Raw genomic sequence first — 21,030 nt, forward strand, 5'->3', positions numbered from 1 at the left:
GAGAAGCATGTGACTGCTTGGCATTGATACCACAGAGTACAGTGCTGCCGGCGGTTGTACTTGGCCCCGTTTGCTGAGCCATAGTAGGACAGACCCTAGGAAATCCGAGGCAGACTACCTTGTCCTCCACAGTTAAGGCCCAAGAGCCCCTGCTTTGCCTGTGGACCCCTCAAAATGTGTCTGACAGTGGGAGAACAGCAAGGATAAAGGGCAGATTGGAGATCGGCTCAGGAAATGAGAACTAGCTCTCACTCTGCCTTAGACTTGCACACACAAACAAGGCGTAGCTATAATTTTGACTAGCCATTGAGACTGTGGGTAAAGGCAGACTGATCATGGGTGATGTGTTCTGTGGCAGCTGCTCGAGCAAAGAACCCACCGAGAGTTGCAGAAAATGGGCTTGGAAGGTTTGTCGAGGCAAGCAGGAAAGTGCCACAGAGTACTGTGTGGATCTAATCAGAGTCCTGCCCTCACGGGAGCAGTGACTAAACATCAATTTCCTCATGTGGAGGAAATGAGTTTCCTACTGCTGATGACAAGTGTGCTTCCTCTCTGAATCACCTCAAGTTCGATCTCAGCGTTCAGTGAGGAGTGTGAAAAACAAATAGAAAATAATTAATAAAAACGACTAATACGGTTTACTGGAAAAACCGGTTCTAAAAAAGTCAGAAATATATTTGAATCCTGGTGAAGGACCGAAAGACTTGGTAAAAGAAAGAGCCTAACAAATGTCACAATTTCTTAAATCCTATGAGACACTAAAATATCTACACATGGAGAATTCAGCAACTGAAGTTATTTTGAAAAGAACATTGAACTTCAGTTGTGTGTAAGCTTTCTGAAGAACTTTAAGTACCTTTACGCGACATAAAAAGGACCAATTTACAAAAATTGGTTAACTCTGATGGGTAATGTAAACTGTGTAAAAATGTAATAGCATATGCAGTGCAGGAGTTTCGTTTAGTAAGGATAATCCAGTGAAAGTGCAAAATCTGCAGTGCTTTGTGGCTCTGCTGTGTTATCAGGTAAACGTGTGTGAAGATCAGGAGAGTAGTAGTATGGATAAAGGAGGGTTTCCTCTATTGGTTGTTTCTCTCAGGTTAGTGGGTATATATTTTCTTTTGGGGTGATGTCGGTGGGGGGGTGTGAGTGAAAAGGGAATTTCCGTCATTTAAAAATCAAAACCCTTTTTGTGATGGAGAGCGAGAAGCAGTGACGTTATGTCTACTGTTGTCACCTGTTTACCATTCACCACATTTTGAAAGCTCCCTAAATTGAATTTAAGGTTTCAACCAAAACACAATAATATTAAGAATACTCTTTTACCAAACACTTATTTTATATTTCTAGTCAGATAATTTTTGACTGCTCACTTGGGTTCCAGTCATGTCTCCCGCACCACTACTATGTGCAGACACAGAGTGGCATGTGGTACCCTGTTCCATGCTTGTATGGCCGAAAAAGGGCTTGCAGGATTCCTATTCACTCTTGCTGGGGTATTTTTAGCCCATAATTTCAATGGTAATCAAGCATATAGGTTTGGATTTAATTTTTAGTCAATTTCAATCAAGCTTTATTCGACAGTTTAGGTCATAAAAGCACATTACATTCATAACATAAAACAGGTATTAAATTATCTAAAAAGTTAAAATTGCAATTAAATTTCTGAATAACCGTCGACCACAATGTTTTGTAAAAATATTTGACCAATCTAAAAAAAAAAAAAAAACAATCCACTTGCTCTTATGATGTCGTGGGACTATTTGATGAACATGTTGATTTAATCGCCAGCCTATATTAACTATAGCATAAATATTCTACCAAGTGCACATGATTTAGAAGGGATTTAGCCCGATCCTCAAGGCTTTTGCCCGTATGCCCCAGGCCCACCCTAAAAACTTTGCCACTGCTATACATACAGGGGGTTTAGATTCTGTGCACAGAATGCGGAGCGCTATTGCATATCTCCTAATGCCCAAAAATCTGCAAATGGGCTTTATCCATATTCTTCTAGGTTCAGCATACATGGGACAAAAAAATAATAGATGTCCTACAGATTCACGTTCATATACACACCTATAACACTTATCATTTTTGTTTTGGTGACCCCCCCCCCCCAGCCAGCAGTAAATTCAGCAACGGGTAGAGTACCCACCCGCAGCTGAAAATACAATTTGCGGTCGAGGGTTTTTCCAATTATGTCCCAGAACCTTTCAAATGATAGGCGAGCTTTTAGGTCAAGAAATCGACATGTTAAATGAGTGGAAAGTCCTTGTGTGATTTCTACCTTAAATACCCATTCCCAGTACATTGCTTTCAGTTTGTCCTTGGAGGGGAAAACAGCATTTAATGCATCGTTCCAGAGATCAATCAAACCTAAACTACACAGGAGAGATTTAATCCCACGTAGCCAATGTATTTTGTGGAACGAATCACATTTTATTATATCCAAGAATCCACTCCTGTAGTTAATTTTTAGTCATACTTGTGTGCATAAACTGTCTTCAGATTCCAATAACTAAAAGACAATAGAAATGTTCTTCGTGCCAATAACAATCCTATTTTTCTATGATGAGCATTAAAACTAGAACGTGTTTTTAAATCTCTTCTCAGTGCACCTTACTGTTAGAAAGACCTCACACTGTTTAATTGAGATGACATGCTATAGTTATAATTAATATTTATACAGACAGCTGCTGCATGTTTAAATTGTTTTTCTTTTTGTGGCATATGCTTGCAGTAAAAGCTATAATTTGGGGTAAGAGGGGGGTATTTAGATTCCAGTAACGATTCAGCGGGGGTCCTTGTAATCCAGTAAGGGTTCAGTGGGTTCCACAGCAGTCATAAAGTTAAGATCCCTTGGTACAAGGTGTAAATTTGATCCTGTCATGGTTTCGTTTAAGGAGTATATTGATCTAGTCCGTGTCTACTTTGAGGAATAAATTGGTGGGAAAACAGCAGATTTTGAGACGGAGTTTATGGCACATACTCTGTAAGAAAAGACCATTTGACAAGTAGTTTAAAGCTAATACTATGAAATGTCATTGTGTAGAAGTTCTAAATCTGTGCTCTTGCCTGTTAACAAACCTAGTTCAAAGAAGTTGCCACCTACTGCTTATGTATTTTGGAAGCACTTGCATAACTAAAGGCCAAAGTGCCTACACTGTCTGAATGAAACACCTGTGTTTTTAGTGCGAAGTAGTCACCCGCAATTGATATAATTTTACAAATGTTAACAAAAAAAAGTTTTAATATCATTACATACTTTTGCTGCAACTGAATCTCCCACCTACAGATCCTTCAGTTTGTGGGCATTTGTAAACTGAAATGCAATAGTTTTCCACCTGAGAAATGATTAATTTTCTAACAGGAGGCCAGGGAAATTGATTAACAGCCCTGCCAAGTATCACGCATTCGGCGTTAGACTTACGCATTTCAGTGTGGTGGTCCGCATCACCGCACTGAAATGTAAAGTCACGCATTATAGCGCCTTCTGAGGTGTCAAGCCATAGCGCTGCTTATGCACAATTACTGAACTCTTTGAATGGCAGCGCGAGGCGCGCTGCTTCCAGCAGGCTTGGGGGTTGGGCCAAACTGCTCACAGGCAGCTCTAGCTGCTACAGTATACAATGTAACAGTTTTAACCGCCAATCATTATTAGGCCTCGGGACATCCTGCCGCCCGTGGCACGTGCAGAGCGAGGGTCATTTGCAGTAGCAGTGCAGGAGCAGAGGTAGCTCATTGACAAAACCTAAAAAAAATGCAATACCGCGACCGGATACACACGACCGTCACCCCAGCGGTGGCGGCCAGCTTAGAGTAACTGAACCAACCCCGGTGCCGCCAGTCCGAGTGGTTCCAGTCCCAATAGCCCACCACCAGAGCAGCACACCACAATCCAGCATGTGTAGTTGTGAACCGCCCTGAATGCCCTCCCGCCCGGCATTCTGCGGCCCGCGGATGAATCGGAGTCGTACTTTTGATTGCGGCCACAAGCGTCCCTTTACCAAATAGCCGCGCTCGCAAGCTTTAACTTGCAGGAAACCGTAAGTAGCACAGGGTGTTCTCTGTTTTTGTTTTCTAAGTCACTTAAATAGTCGGCCGGTAACTGTTAGGATATAAATAAATAATTCTCGCTTATTGTCAGGGCAGGCTCCTTTCAATGCACTCATGCCTCCACAGTCAGCCTAGCTGGTTCCGTCAGTGGATGGCACGTGAGTAACTCCAGACAGGATCAGGTATATTGTTACAAGTCCTGCCGGGCCCCAGGGATCACATTGTTGCGACCCTGGCAGGCCCTTTGCAAAATTAAGTACTCCACTTGTTTCCTGCTTTGCCCTTTCTGCCCACTGTGGTTTATGGACTGCCCCACAGACTCGAGCACAGCACTCAATGTAAGCAGCTCTGAGCAGAGCAGCTGAGAGTTCCCCAGGCAGGATTTTCCCATGGGTAAGGGGCCTGTTACACTACGGAGCAAGCACTAGAATCAGTGCAGTGATGTTTGTGTTTAGGAAGAGAGCACGCAATAAGGTTCAGATTGCAATAAGAAAATCATTTGGATTGCTGAACTAAGTGCGATAAGGTGTTCCGTAGCCAAACATGATCTGACAATTTTACACTGTCCAATGCAATTTGTCTGTGCCTTTGCAAGAAGCAGTAATGATTACAAGTGTAAAATCATGTCAGATGTGAGTACATTGTGGGTATATAATCGTTTTACAGTAGGATCAGGTGGTTTGCAGCAGTTTCAAGTTCTTTTCATAACTTGTCCTTGCTCTGAGTGTAATTTCTTACGTTTATCTGTTTCCATGTACTTAATTTGTTGGTTTTGCTCGAAACATAGTGTCATACATTTAGTAGTTGAATGTCATTCTTAAGTACCCTGAAACCTTGAAAATGCCACATATAAGCACTCTTGAAATGTGGCAGCTATGCAGTCTGTGTTTCATGTCAGATAGTGCCCTTCCATTTCTGGTGCTTTGCAATAGTTTTAAGATCTTTGTATAGTTTCTCGTTGCAGAAATGGCTGTAATTTCTGATGTATATATGTTTCCCTCATCTTCATTGCTTGATTTTTGCTAGTGACAAAGTTTCACTCATAGTTGTTGAATGTCACTCATAATTACATTGAAAATATGAAAATGTCACACATAAGCAATCTGAAACCTTGGCAGCTATGGATTAACTCCCCCCCCCCCCCCCCACCCCACACACACACTCACACAGATTTACCGGGTGTGTTAGGGAAGTGCCTCGTCCACAGGCGAAAAGCGTTTACACTTTTTATTTTTTGTGTGAGCCAGGCACAGTAAGTATGTGTTGGCCTTTCTTAGGGGTCGACCACAAATGAGTTAAGTTATTTCCCTCAAGAAAATAATCCAGAAAAATTGATTTAATCATAATGTAAATAGACCATGTCTTTATCGTGTGTTTGCCTTTATTGATTTTGCTTCCTCTTTATAATGTGCGTTAAACGTTTTCGTTGTGACTGCTATTATCATTCATTTTTGGAATGAATACTAGATCACTGCAGTTAATCACAGCCTCTCCATGGAGTGGGCCAGTGGTGTAAAGTAACTTGAGGGGGCTCGCCTGCAAAGTGCATGGAGCCCCCCCCCCCCCCCCAAACTGGACCCAGTCAGAAGCTCTCTGGTCTGCCCATGCACCGTGGCGGAGGGGGTCCCCGTGCTGCGGGGCTATTGTTACGCCACTGGAGCGGGCATGGGGAACAATTCCTGGATGTCCTATTATTGTGAAAACCCGGCTCTAATTGTTTTATTTTTTTGCTGTGAATTTTGTTTCTTTAAATTAAAACACTTTCTAATGGATTACGGTGTTTATTCTACCTGAGATGCCACATATGTATTCTGACGAGACATATCCTGCCTGTTTTAGAATTTTTGGAAGTTGTTCAACAGTCACTTGCTTCATATGACAAGAAATGCCCAGAAATGGTGAAGGCGGCCTCTGACACTCTGGTTGAAATGCTGAAAGACAAGGGGAACTATGGAAAGATCACAAAAGATTTCAAGTAAGCAATTTTAAAACAATATCCATGCGCATCCAGCATTGTTGACATATAGAAGAGTTTCAGTTCTCTCCAGTTTCCACTAAAAGGTGTAAATTACCTGCAAGCCCAGTACAGGTTATATTTGCACTCCGAGTAAGACACCCCCGCTTCCCCCTCGCAAATTCTATTAGGATTAAGTATAACCAAGTAAATGAGGGTCTAATACTCATCACTTATCTTATGATACGTGACCTCTGTGTTGATGCCAATGTTCACTTTTTCTAAACAGTTTATTTTTAGGACTCACCTACAGACATCTTTTGCTGTCTGCTGTGGAAATATATATTGTGGACCGTATCAATACTTACAGAGGGCTTTGGGTCCGCTCATTGCTTATCGTTGGTTGGGTTTCCTGTCCATTTCACTTGTTTGCGTAATAAGCAATAGCTTTTGTTCGTCTTCTTGAATTGGTTGGTCGCCTGGAGCATGGCTTCTTTACCATCCTTTTGTTTTTTGAGGACTTGTATTCTTGCTCTGCTACCCTGCTCACAGAGGGGGGACTTTTTTATTTTGAATTTAGCACTCCATGGGAGTGTATGCATTTTCTTGCTTTCTGTCCTGTGCGCAGTTTCCCCATTTACACCTTTCTGCCTTCTCTGTGTTGCTTTTGTTGCCCCTGCCTGCAACCTGCTCCCTCACTCATCACTGGTTGCTTGTCATCGATCGTTTGTTCTTGCTGTCCCACAATCACACACCTCCGTTGCATCACTTCAGTCTCAGATAGTGTGTTAAATATTTTAACCGTTAGGCGGGCCTCGCTGATGCGATCAAGTCTCTCCTTTTTATAAACGTGTTTTTCTGCATTTGTTGTGGTTTTTTTTATTGTGCTGCTCCAAGTGCATCCACCAACTTGGAGTGGTAAATTTAAATACCAATAAAAACCAAATTGCACGATTCATGATGTTGCCCATGAGTAGCGACATGCTCCTGTATTGGTCATCACTCCGTAGCCGCCGTAAAGTCATGGCATGTACACATACACAATGACGCACCTACGGGTTTCTATCATAGCACTGGGCATTTTTGTTGTTCTTTCTGCCGATTATGAGCCGCATTGGAAACCCTAAAGGTAAGATTTACTGGCTTTGGCAGTGCAAGTTTTCTATGGACCCTTCTGCTTTTAAAGTATAAAGGGACAGCTTGTGTACTTTCCAACTGGTGAGACATAATCTCTGGCCCTTGTTGCTCTGACAGATTGAGGAAAGCAAATAAGACCAACACCTGCAACAGGTGGAAAATGTTAATATAATGGAGCCAAATGTTGCATTCTTTAAGATTTTCAGAAGGCATTGTGTGAAAGTTCACGGATTGTACTCTCATTTCTGAAGGACATACAAGAAAAATTGCAATGATTGATGGATAATTTGGGTGTTTTGGTAACCCAAGATCTGTCTCCTGCTGTGTAATGTAAACACCTGCAGGATCTCAGTAACTTGCGAGATAGCTCTTGTTGGGACTGATTCCCCAGTTTCGAAGTTAGCAGATCTGGCTGCAGTGCCACATCCTTCTTCTCCCTCTTGCCTACTCCTCCATTTGGGCTACTGTGCAACATGAATAAAAAATATTGACAATAATAATAGATCTCACGTAGACCTATTGGCTTTGCCAGTGCTTGTTTCTAAGCTGATGAAGTCCTAAGAAGCAAAAGAGAGAAGTAGTAGGTGGGAGGTAGGACGGTGTGGCACTACAGCCAGAGCTGCTGACTTAAGAACCCTCGAACTCCATGCTGAATTAGAAGGCAGCAAAGAACAGGGATAATGATGCCAATGAAATGGAAGTAATAAGCAGGCTAAAAGAGCCTTTTTAGAGCTTTTTAATTTTTTTATTTCATAGACGCAATAGATCGTCACCAAGCAACACTGCATGTGTGCTGCCTGCAGGCGATACCTACAAACGAGCTGTAGGGGACAAGTGTGAGAATAGACATTGATGTGGATAACAATGCAAAAAGAACAACTGATGGACAGAATGCAGAAGAATGTCATACATTCACCCCAGTACAGAGATCTGGGCCTAAATCCATCGGTTATTTCGCTCCCCATGCCATTCCAGTTTGAACCCAGCCATATGCAAATCAGTCTTGACCCTGCGCCCAGTGGAAACAGTCCAGCCCGACCTGCCACCTTTTAAAGTGATGAGTATTATACAGTTCAAAACAAATTTGACTATGGAACAAAAAAAGACACCAGAAGTGACATGCGATACCCTTCAGAGATGCAATCATCCATCATCTACAGTGCATGCTCTTTGGAGTTCATCAAAGACTGTTGTAGATGTGGTAGTATTATACACTTACTCAGAAACAGGAGCGCGGCCCCACTACTCCAAGAAACAGGGTTGCTTATACCACAATGTATCAATAAAAAAGGATCTCTTGGAGAAATCAACAGTCAGACAAATCACATTCCACTATCTTCACAACCATATACTCCTCACTGTCAGTCTTAAAAGGACCCAAAAGGCAATTATACAAAATCTGTTTGATAAAACATACGTTAAAACCAATTATACAGTTATATAAGAATCCTCTTAATCCAAATATGTAATAAGAAATGCATTCCACATATATTATTAAAATCTTATACCAAGAGACACATCACAAACAAGACATACATATTTGTCATTCGAAATGCTAGTTAATTTGAAGGAATCAACCACTAAAAATATCTAAACACTTTTTGTTTTTTTAATGGTTTGTTGTTCCTCAAATTAAACAGGGGGGTGTCAACACATTTCAGTGGATAAACAGTGAGAAACCACCTTCTTCAGGACAACGACAATCTTTATCTCTCTAACCAAGTATGTAATATTCACTGACTTTTTGTAATTGTTAAGGTGAGGCACACTGTTGACCCTCATAACAGCCGGGTCATAGCAGACCTAAAACTCTTTTGTATTTTATTTTGATGCTTTCATAGATGCTTGAGGCCTGACCTTCTCATGGCAATATAGATCGTACGTGTTTATTACAAGGAAATTTCATAGGTACATCGCCCTAAACTCTTGTGCTCTAAGGCAATATTCCGGTAGGTCTATTTGCATTCTTGCAATGGAAAGACGGACGCAAAAAAAAAAAAATCCTATGTTTGAAATTCTAAAGTCTGATCCCGGGACGTGTTGCTGGGGAATGACCAGCCCTCCATGTGTCACCGGATATCAATCACCACACTTGTATCATATGCCTTAGTTGGGATGTATCTGCTTTCCTTAGAAATCGTCTTGGCGTCCTACGTCCTCCTTCCGTTTGCAATTTTCTATGAAATTTCCTTGTAATAATAACGTAAGATCTATATTGCCATGAGAAGGTCAGACCTCCAGCATCTATGTGAGCATCAAAATAAAATATAAGAGTTTTAAGTCTGCTATGACCTAGCTGTTGTGAGGATCAACAGTGTGCCTCACCTTAACAATAATAACAAAAAGTCAGTAAATATTACATGCTTGTTTAGAGGGATAAAGATTGTTGTTGTCCTGAAGAAGGTGGTTCCTCACTGTTTATCGACGAAACACGTTGACGCCCCCCTGTTTCTCAAATTTAAGAACAAACCATTAAGAAAAGAGTGTTTTAGATATTTTGCACGATTAATTCCTTCAAATTAACTAGCATTTTGAATGACAACTATGTATCTTGTTTGTGATGTCTCTCTTGGTATATAGGATGTTAATATATGTGGAATGTATTTCTCATTAAATAATTTGGATTAAGATGATTCTTATATAACTGTATAATTGCTTTTATCATATGTTTTATTAAACAGATTTTGTATAATTGCCTCTTGGGTCCTTTTAAGACCGACAGTGAGGAGTATATGGTTGTGAAGATAGTAGAATGTGATTTGTCTGACTCTTGATTTCTCCAAGAGATCCTTTTTTTATTGATACATTGTAGTATTCTACGCCCAGCCATAGCACATTTACCTCTGCTTCATAAGGGGATGCTGGACACATGAAGCTAAACGTACATGTGGGGAGACTGCATTCTGGTCTTTGAAGCTACTGTGGGCATATTGGGCTCCACTAGATCCGGATTCCACCGGTCCATATGAGGGTAGATCACTGCATGTATTTGTTGAGCCACTCCATATGATGGTTTTGTCTGAGCACTTAAAATTGTGTCTGAGCATTTGATGAGGTGCCAAGAAAATGTGCCTGGCTTTATCATAGTTGCAACTGGGAATTTTGAAGTTCTAATCTGGTGTAGGATCTGTACCTGGGTATTTTACCACTGTGTTTGGCATATGATGGATGTGCGTTGGCAAGTTAGCTGTGTCTCTCTTGGCAATACCATTGTTATTAAATGGTTGTAAACATTATTCAGCATTTGTCTAGTGTAGTATTTTTAAAATATTATTATGTTTTGCTCTTATCTTCAATTATATTGACACTTTTCCGATGTCACTCAGTAGCATTGGTCACATGATGTTGCAGCTTCTGAAGTAACTGGATTCAGAGGTCCTATAACGGTACTTTTGTGATAAAGGGTGTGTGAGACAGTGACAGAAAGTGCCCCCCTGCAGAAAGTGTTCAGGGACTCTTGGACTTGCACATCTCACCCGAGGCGGTCACTGCTTTTGCCGCCCGCGGCGGCCCCGGAGGAGGTTAGGGGGGCTGCTGGCAGATTCTGCATTGTCACATGAAAGAGTGGGGGCCGCCGTCCCCAAAATACGAGCCACCCGGGGCGCACCCCCCTCCCTGACTATGCCACTGCGTCTATCAAGCTTTAAACATCGTCAGCACACATCACCGGATGTATTTTTCACAACAAAACTGGACATACAAGCTCACAATAAGACGGGAAAGGGTACGACTTTGCAACAGAAGGTGAATGCAAAGATCCGTCACTTCTAAGTAAAACAGCGCAAAATAATCTACAGTCTTTGCTTTTCTGAAGGAATCAGTTATTGAAATCAAGGTGGGAGACAGCCTTGAGTAGCGCCGCTATGAGCATCCATGAGAAATCCGGCAGCTTGTTTCTTTTATAGGCACATTCCGCCTTCATCAAAGAGGACTAAGACGAGAAGCTTTAACAGCCCCATGAAAGAAGAGAAAAAAGTTACAGCTCTATAAATAATGCAGTGGCACGAATTGTGGAATATAATCTGCAAATTGGTTTAACCTCGAATAACAACAAAAACTCTGTGGTTCCAGTTTTTAGGTCACATCTACTAGACAGCGCAAGCTTTCTGTAGGCAAAAATAACTATCATCAGTTTATAATGGTCTTAGAACATCTTGCATTGATTACCTTTGCTTGGATTTATTTTCATTCATTTGCCTGCTTTTTATTCGTTGCCTTGCGGGAGGTTTGTCTTCCTCTTTTTGTCACTGCCCCTATCCTGGAGAAAGGGCATATTACTAGTGTCCCTCCACTACTCACTTTTGAAACACAATGAGAATGCATGCGTTTTCCAGCTGTTTCCCTCAAATACTTCTCTTGGCCTCTCCACAGCTCCATGCTGCTCTCTTTTGCCTGTGTGCTTCTTCATCGCCCTTCTTCCCACATTGCTTTTTTATCCCAGGTACTTCCCACACCTGCCTCACATTATGCTGTTGCCCATGTTTACTTCTCAACCCACTCTCTGTGTTGCTTCTGCCATCTTCCAAATTGTTGCCTCCTGTTTTGATTTCACACACCCTCCATGTTGCTTTGCCCCACCCACACTGTTCGTTACTTTGGGCCACCCATGCCATTTGTGTTGCTTTGGCCTTTCTGCGATCTTCCATTGTGTTGCCACTTCTGCGCTCTTCGTGTTGCTTTGCTCCGCCTGAGCCTTGGGTGTTGCTCACACCCACCTGAGCCTTGGGTGTTGCTCACACCCGCCTGAGCCTTGGGTGTTGCTCACACCCGCCTGAGCCTTGGGTGTTGCTCACACCCGCCTGAGCCTTGGGTGTTGCTCACACCCGCCTGAGCCTTGGGTGTTGCTCACACCCGCCTGAGCCTTGGGTGTTGCTCACACCCGCCTGAGCCTTGGGTGTTGCTCACACCCGCCTGAGCCTTGGGTGTTGCTCACACCCGCCTGCGCCTTGGGTGTTGCTCACACCCGCCTGAGCCTTGGGTGTTGCTCACACCCGCCTGCGCCTTGGGTGTTGCTCACACCCGCCTGAGCCTTGGGTGTTGCTCACACCCGCCTGAGCCTTGGGTGTTGCTCACACCCGCCTGCGCCTTCGGTGTTTCTTCCCCCGGCCTGTGCCTTCGGTGTTTCTTCCCCCGGCCTGTGCCTTCGGTGTTTCTTCCCCCGGCCTGTGCCTTTGGTGTTTCTTCCCCCAGCCTGCGCCTTTGGTGTTTCTTCCCCTGGCCTGCGCCTTTGGTGTTTCTTCCCCTGGCCTGCGCCTTTGGTGTTTCTACCCCTGGCCTGCGCCTTTGGTGTTTCTTCCCCCGTCCTGCGTCTTTGGTGTTTCTCCCCCCGCCCTGCGCCTTCGGTGTTGCTTACCCCTGCCTGCGCGTTTGGTGTTTCTTCCCCCTGCCTGCGCCTTTGGTGTTTCTTCCCCCAGCCTGTGCCTTCGGTGTTTGGGTGTTTCTTCCCCCTGCCTGCGCCTTTGGTGTTTCTTCCCCCAGCCTGTGCCTTCGGTGTTTGGGTGTTTCGTCCCCCGGCCTGTGCCTTTGGTGTTTCTTCCCCCAGCCTGTGCCTTTGGTGTTTCTTCCCCCAGCCTGCGCCTTTGGCGTTTCTTCCCCCGTCCTGCGTCTTTGGTGTTTCTCCCCCCGGCCTGCGCCTTTGGTGTTGCTTACCCCTGCCTTCGCCTTTGGTGTTGCTTACCCCTGCCTTCGCCTTTGGTGTTGCTTACCCCTGCCTGCGCCTTTGGTGTTTGATCCCCCGGCCTGCGCCTTTGGTGTTTCTTCCCCGGCCTGTGCCTCTGGTGTTTCTACCCCCGGCCTGCGCCTTTGGTGTTTCTTCCCCCGTCCTGCGTCTTTGGTGTTTCTCCCACCGGCCTGCGCCTTCAGTGTTGCTTACCTCTGGCCTGCGCCTTTGGTGTTGCTTACCCCTGCCTTCGCCTTTGGTGTTGCTTACCCCTGCCTGCGCCTTTGGTGTTTGATCCCCCGGCCTGTGCCTCTGGTGTTTCTACCCCCGGCCTGCGCCTTTGGTGTTTCTTCCCCCGGCCTGCGCCTTTGGTGTTGCTTACCCCTGCCTTTGCCTTTGGTGTTGCTAACCCCTGCCTGCGCCTTTAGTGTTTGATCCCCCGGCCTGCGCCTTTGGTGTTTCTTCCCCCGGCCTGGGCCTCTGGTGTTTCTACCCCCGGCCTGCGCCTCTGGTGTTTCTACCCCCGGCCTGCGCCTCTGGTGTTTCTACCCCCGGCCTGCGCCTCTGGTGTTTCTACCCCCGGCCTGCGCCTCTGGTGTTTCTTCCCCCGGCCTGCGCCTTTGGTGTTGCTTACCCCTGCCTATGCCTTTGGTGTTGCTAACCCCTACCTGCGCCTTTGGTGTTTGATCCCCCGGCCTGCGCCTCTGGTGTTTCTACCCCCGGCCTGCGCCTCTGGTGTTTCTTCCCCCGGCCTGCGCCTCTGGTGTTTCTTCCCCCGGCCTGCGCCTCTGGTGTTTCTTCCCCCGGCCTGCGCCTTTGGTGTTGCTTACCCCTGCCTATGCCTTTGGTGTTGCTAACCCCTACCTGCGCCTTTGGTGTTTGATCCCCCGGCCTGCGCCTTTGGTGTTTCTTCCCCCGGCCTGCGCCTTTGGTGTTGCTTACCCCTGCCTTTGCCTTTGGTGTTGCTAACCCCTGCCTGCGCCTTTAGTGTTTGATCCCCCAGCCTGCGCCTTTGGTGTTTCTTCCCCCGGCCTGCGCCTTTGGTGTTTCTTCCCCCGGCCTGCGCCTTTGGTGTTGCTTACCCCTGCCTTTGCCTTTGGTGTTGCTAACCCCTGCCTGCGCCTTTGGTGTTTCTTCCCCCTGCCTGCGCCTTTGGTGTTTCTTCCCCCGGCCTTCGCCTTTGGTGTTTCTTCCCCCGGCCTGCGCCTTTGGTGTTGCTTACCCCTGCCTGCGCCTTTAGTGTTTGATCCCCCGGCCTGCGCCTTTGGTGTTTCTTCCCCCGGCCTGCGCCTTTGGTGTTTCTTCCCCCGGCCTGCGCCTTTGGTGTTTCTTCCCCCAGCCTGTGCCTCTGGTGTTTCTACCCCCGGCCTGCGCCTTTGGTGTTGCTTACCCCTGCCTTTGCCTTTGGTGTTGCCAACCCCTGCCTGCGCCTTTGGTGTTTCTTCCCCTGGCCTGTGCCTTTGGTGTTTCTTCCCCTGGCCTGCGCCTTTGGTGTTGCTTACCCCTGCCTTTGCCTTTGGTGTTGCCAACCCCTGCCTGCGCCTTTGGTGTTTCTTCCCCTGGCCTGTGCCTTTGGTGTTTCTTCCCCTGGCCTGCGCCTTTGGTGTTTCTTCCCCTGGCCTGCGCCTTTGGTGTTTCTACCCCTGGCCTGTGCCTTCGGTGTTTCTTCCCCCAGCCTGTGCCTTCGGTGTTTGGGTGTTTCGTCCCCCGGCCTGTGCCTTTGGTGTTTCTTCCCCCAGCCTGTGCCTTTGGTGTTTCTTCCCCCAGCCTGTGCCTTTGGTGTTTCTTCCCCCAGCCTGTGCCTTCGGTGTTTCTTCCCCCAGCCTGTGCCTTCGGTGTTTCTTCCCCCGGCCTGCGCCTTTGGTGTTTCTTCCCCCGGCCTGCGCCTTTGGTGTTTCTTCCCCCGGCCTGCGCCTTTGGTGTTTCTTCCCCCGGCCTGCGCCTTTGGTGTTTCTTCCCCCGGCCTGCGCCTTTGGTGTTTCTTCCCCCGGCCTGCGCCTTTGGTGTTTCTTCCCCCAGCCTGTGCCTCTGGTGTTTCTACCCCCGGCCTGCGCCTTTGGTGTTGCTTACCCCTGCCTTTGCCTTTGGTGTTGCCAACCCCTGCCTGCGCCTTTGGTGTTTCTTCCCCTGGCCTGCGCCTTTGGTGTTTCTTCCCCTGGCCTGCGCCTTTGGTGTTTCTTCCCCTGGCCTGCGCCTTTGGTGTTTCTTCCCCTGGCCTGCGCCTTTGGTGTTTCTACCCCTGGCCTGCGCCTTTGGTGTTTCTCCCCCCGCCCTGCGCCTTCGGTGTTGCTTACCCCTGCCTGCGCGTTTGGTGTTTCTTCCCCCAGCCTGTGCCTTCGGTGTTTGGGTGTTTCTTCCCCCAGCCTGTGCCTTCGGTGTTTGGGTGTTTCGTCCCCCGGCCTGTGCCTTTGGTGTTTCTTCCCCCAGCCTGTGCCTTTGGTGTTTCTTCCCCCAGCCTGTGCCTTTGGTGTTTCTTCCCCCAGCCTGCGCCTTTGGTGTTTCTTGCCCCGGCCTGCGCCTTTGGTGTTTCTTCCCCCGGCCTGCGCCTTTGCTGTTTCTTCCCCCGGCCTGCGCCTTTGGTGTTCCTTCCCCCGGCCTGCGCCTTAGGTGTTTCTTCCCCCGGCCTGCGCCTTAGGTGTTTCTTCCCCCGGCCTGCGCCTTAGGTGTTTCTTCCCCCGTCCTGCGTCTTTGGTGTTTCTCCCCCCCGGCCTGCGCCTTCAGTGTTGCTTACCTCTGCCTGCGCGTTTGGCGTTTCTTCCCCCGGCCTGCGCCTTTGGTGTTTCTTCCCCCGGCCTGCGCCTTAGGTGTTTCTTCCCCCGTCCTGCGTCTTTGGTGTTTCTCCCCCCGGCCTGCGCCTTCAGTGTTGCTTACCTCTGCCTGCGCGTTTGGCATTTCTTCCCCCGGCCTGCGCCTTTGGTGTTTCTTTCCCCGGCCTGCGCCATTGGTGTTGCTTACCCCTGCCTTTGCCTTTGGTGTTACTTACCCCTGCCTGCGCCTTTGGTGTTTGATCCCCCGGCCTGCACCTTTGGTGTTTCTTCCCCCGGCCTGCGCCTTTGGTGTTGCTTACCCCTGCCTTCACCTTTGGTGTTGCTAACCCCTGCCTGCGCCTTTAGTGTTTGATCCCCCGGCCTGCGCCTTTGGTGTTTCTTCCCCCGGCCTGTGCCTCTGGTGTTTCTACCCCCGGCCTGCGCCTCTGGTGTTGCTTACCCCTGCCTTTGCCTTTGGTGTTGCTAACCCCTGCCTGCGCCTTTGGTGTTTGATCCCCCGGCCTGCGCCTTTGGTGTTTCTTCCCCTGGCCTGCGCCTTTGGTGTTTCTTCCCCCGGCCTGCGCCTTTGGTGTTGCTTACACCTGCCTTCGCCTTTGGTGTTGCTAACCCCTGCCTGCGCCTTTAGTGTTTGATCCCCCAGCCTGCGCCTTTGGTGTTTCTTCCCCCGGCCTGTGCCTCTGGTGTTTCTACCCCGGGCCTGCGCCTCTGATGTTTCTTCCCCCGGCCTGGGCCTTTGGTGTTGCTTACCCCTGCCTTTGCCTTTGGTGTTGCTAACCCCTGCCTGCGCCTTTGGTGTTTGATCCCCCGGCCTGCGCCTTTGGTGTTGCTTACCCCTGCCTGCGCCTTCGGGGTTTCTTCCCCCAGCCTGTGCCCTTGGTGTTTCTTACCCCCGCCCTCGCTTACCCCTGCCCGCGCCTTTGGTGTTGCTTACCCCTGCCCTCGCCTTTGGTGTTGCTTACCCCTGCCCGCGCCTTTGGTGTTGCTTACCCCTGCCCGCGCCTTTGGTGTTGCTTACCCCTCCCCGCGCCTTTGGTGTTGCTTACCCCTGCCCGCGCCTTTGGTGTTGCTTACCCCTGCCCGCGCCTTTGGTGTTGCTTACCCCTGCCCGCGCCTTCAGTGTTGCTTACCCCTGCCTGCGCCTTCGGTGTTTCTTCCCCCGGCCTGTGCCCTTGGTGTTGCTTACCCCTGCCCTCGCCGTTGCTTACCCCTGCCCTCTCCTTTGCTTACCCCTGCCCTCTCCTTTGCTTACCGCTGCCCTCTCCTTTGCTTACCCCTGCCCGCGCCTTTGGTGTTGCTTACCCCTGCCCGCGCCTTTGGTGTTGCTTACCCCTGCCCGCGCCTTTGGTGTTGCTTACCCCTGCCCGCGCCTTTGGTGTTGCTTAGCCCTGCCCGCGCCTTTGGTGTTGCTTACCCCTGCCCGCGCCTTTGGTGTTGCTTAGCCCTGCCCGCGCCCTTCATGTTGGTTTGCTCCACCTGCGCCCTTCGTGTTGGTTTGCTCCACCTGCGCCCTTCGTGTTGGTTTGCTCCACCTGTGCCCTTTGTGTTGCTTTGCTCCACCTGCGCCCTTTGTGTTGCTTTGCTCCACCTGTGCCCTTCCCGTTGCTTTGCCCCACCTGCGCCCTTTGCAACTTTGTGTTGCTATGCCCCAAATGCGCCGTCCATGTCCTATATGTTGCTTTTTCCCACCCACACTCTCCATGTTGCTTTGCCAATAAAAGGAGGGAGACTATATTGCCCTTTTCTGTTGTGATTCTCCTTTTCTCTACCTTGCCAATATGTGCCCAACTGCCACATATTACTTTTGTCTGATTGCCCCCCATGCATACTACGCACCTTTGTTGCTGATTGCAAAGAAGTGCCTTTTGCAAAAAAAATCATGCATGTACACTTACCTCCGTGCTGCTAGTTATTCCACACTCCTTTTGTGACCACATATACAATCCTTTATAATGAGAGGAAACGTGACTTCATATACACATTGGTTGGTGAAGGAAAGGCAAAGCTTTCCAGTCCACGCTTTCCATTTTTCTTTTCGTCCTCCCTGTCTTTAAAATAATTAACTGCATGTTTCTCACGTTGATTTGATTTTTTATTTTGTCGCTTCGCTACTTATTATGTGCTCTTTACTTTCCTTCCATTCTTGAAATGCAATGTCATTGTCAGGTTTCGCCTGCACAGCGCTATGCTTGTAAAATCTCTTGCATTTAATATATCTTGAAAGGGGGCACTTATCAGTTCCCACTGCCGAAATAGTGTGTTAATTCGCTTTTGTGTGGAACTTTTGGTTTGTTAACTTCCTCTGGCTGCACGCATTTGCGACACTTCTACTAAAGCTGTTCACACTGTTTAAGCCCCATTCACTGTCAAGATAAGATCTCTTTCCACGGAAATAGCAGACAGTGTCTAACAGTATGCTGAAATGCTTGCTTTTTATTACTTAGTTGTGTAAAACAGATGCTTAAGCCTTAGAACTTTTGTGGCATTTCCGATTCATGCCTCAGTACCTTTCTTTGCAGTTACTAGGCATTATCGGATTGATTTTTTTTCAACTTAATCTATTTGGTCATTATGATCAAATTCTAAATGTTGTAATAAACATTGCATGTTAAAAATAAAGTTAATATACAAGAGCTATGCTATATTTTACTACTAAACAGGCAGCCACAAGTTCAGTTACCTTGCAGACAACAGGGTCATGATTTGAATGGTGCAGCAGGTGCAGTAACACAGGGCCCAAAAGTTGTCAGAACTCCTCTAAACACCTAATATTGCTATATTTTACTACTAAACAGGCAGTCACAATTGTAGTTACCTTGCTGTTAAAAGTGACTTGATTTGAATGCTGCAGCAGGTGCAGTGGTACCAAGGCCAAAAGCTCTAAGGACCCCACTGAACCCAGATTATTGCTAAAATTTTAAACTAAACCGGCAATCGCAAGTGCAGTTATTTTCCAGGCAACAGTGTGATTATTTGAATGGCGTACCAGGTGCAGTGGCACCGGGCTCAAAAGTTGTCAGGACTCCTCTAAACACCTAATATTGCTATATTTTACGACTAAACAGGCAGTCATGAGTGCAGTTATCTATCAAGCACTAGGTTCATGATTTCAATAATGCTGCAGGTGCAGTGGCACCGGGACCGAAAGCTCTAGGCACCCCACTAAACACCTAATATGGCTATATTTTATTTCTAAACAGGCAACCACAAGTGCAGTTACTGTGCAGGTAATAACGTCATGATTTGAATGGCGTAGCAGGTGCAGTGGCACCGGACCCAGAAGTTGTCAGAACTCCTCTAAACACTTAATATTGCTATATTTGATTACTTAACAGGCCGTGACAATTGCAGTTACCTTGCAGTTAAAAGGAACGTGATTTGACTGGAGCAGCAGGTGCAGTGGCACTTGGGCCAAAAGCTTTAGGGCCCCCACTAAACCCAGATTATTGCAAAGTGTTACTACTGAACAAGACAGTCACAAGTGCATTAATCTAGCAGGAAAAAGGGTCATGATTTGAATGGTGTAGCAGGTGTAGTGGCACCGGGTTCAGAAGTTATCAGAACTTCTCTAAACGCATGATATTGCTACTTCATCAATTTAATTCTATAATATCCCTCTTTCATTTTTCAAAACGTTACTATTTCTTACCATCACTATACCACTATTAACAGCACAATATATTGACTTTTTGTTCTTAAACAAGTCATAACACTTTAGCAGACTTTCTGTAACTTATATTGTGTAACTACTCAGCAAGCTACAACTTAAATACAAAAACAGCTTATTATTTGCATATGGGAAAGCATTTACCAATGCTTGTTTAATTCGTAATCCCTGGTTCACACTTACAATTCTTTTCGTGCCTCCCCTATTTGTTTACACAGACTAACTTCCTTGCTCCCCCATTGTTTATTTTCAGCTAGTTATTTTGCTATGCATTCTGATATTTTTACTAGGTCCTGTTGTACTTTCACAACATATTATTTCATCTTTACTGCGCGCTTCTGTTCCTTTGCCACATGCATTATTTACATTTTATTGTCCGTTCTGTCCTTTTTGAACACTCGTTTTTATTATTAGTAAAGATAAACTCTGTGCTTTAGAAAGTTTCCAAACTTCCATATTCGCTTAAGTTACTTTGCCATACTCATTATGGATCCATTATAGTGTGTGCCTTTTTATCTTAAATATACGCATTGTTTAAACATTTTTATAGGCTCTTCTCTGTTTCTCAAAGCTTTAAGTTTTATCTTGCGCTTTGTTACTGTACTTCATGCATTTTTAAACTTCACCTCACATAATTTGTGTTTACAGATCAGTTACTGGAGCTTTTGTGTATGTTATCAATGATTTTCCACACGCATTATCTTGCTTTATTGGTTGGATGTTCTGTTTTCCAGCTGTCAATTCATACGTTTCATAAACCCTCCCGGATCTCAAGGCCACTATCCCTATTCCTTTTATAATTCCACCTCCCTTTAGTTTATCTCGGAATCCCCAATTTGTTCATTTTATTTATTTACCTTTTTTAATAATATACAGCCCAGCTTCTTTGTTCCATTCTTAAAACGTAATGCAATATTTGTTTGAGCTAGGCCCGGTTTATGCTTTCCATTTTGTTTTTCCATCGTTCTCTATTTGTTTACAAACACTTCCTTCTTTGCTCTCCTAACTTTTATTTTCCCTTACTAACTTTTTTTTTTACATGCTTTCTGTTATGTCTACTGGGTGCCATTGTGCTTTTGAAAGAAAATATTTTAGTTATACTATAACCTTCTGTTCCCTTGCCCTATGCTTTATTAGCTTTATATTTTACATCTACCTAGCTTTACGCAACACACCTTTTTAAATAATTACTTGCACTTTGATGTGCTACCATAGGCATTTGTGGGGTGTACACTTACTTTTTTGTTGCAATAAACTTTTTCTTCCCTGTTTGCAGAGGCTGAACAGCATTGACAAAACGCAATGGCAAAACAAGCCGAAAGGCAAGACCAATTGTCTGTGCCAAAGCTTTTTGAATGTATGTATTGCCAAGGACGAGTTATACAGCTGCTTCAGAATTATGGCAGAGCAGGCTGGTCTTCCAACTGCTTGGTTAGATTAGTAGACTGAAGTCTACATAGTTGCTATTTGTAGCCAAGAAATATCATACTTCATCATTGATCAAAGCACATAGGACACCATTAAGAGTTTCTCATAATCTTAGATGTGTCTAAAAGGGAGTTACTGGGCCCATGGGTAAACCTGTGATACATTTGTTTCCCTTGGGGACTCTGGCTGCTCAAATGAGCCAAAATCTCTGCAATCAAGAATGAGGAATAACCAGGGGACTCAGGCAGGAGCCAGACTGGGAACCCAAAGCATCCCTGGCAATTTTGTCGGAATGGGAAGTACATGAGAATTGCCTGGTTATTCCACATTTCTTTTAGCATCCTCCAGTCAAACTTGTTATCAT

At 46.3% G+C, this 21,030-nt stretch overlaps 1 protein-coding gene across 1 annotated transcript in view; it reads left to right on the forward strand.

The window, feature by feature from the left end:
• The window catches only part of LOC146785399 (putative serine protease K12H4.7), a 625,777-nt gene that overhangs the window by 175,277 nt on the left and 429,470 nt on the right, over positions 1-21,030 (forward strand). The window contains exon 4 of the mRNA XM_085634403.1: positions 5,896-6,031. Within this exon, the coding sequence (XP_085490529.1) occupies positions 5,896-6,031 (136 nt within the window). The remainder of the gene's footprint in view (positions 1-5,895; positions 6,032-21,030) is intronic.

The sequence above is a fragment of the Triturus cristatus genome, chromosome 11, assembly GCF_964204655.1.
Source record: "Triturus cristatus chromosome 11, aTriCri1.1, whole genome shotgun sequence".
Classification (NCBI taxonomy): domain Eukaryota; kingdom Metazoa; phylum Chordata; class Amphibia; order Caudata; family Salamandridae; genus Triturus; species Triturus cristatus.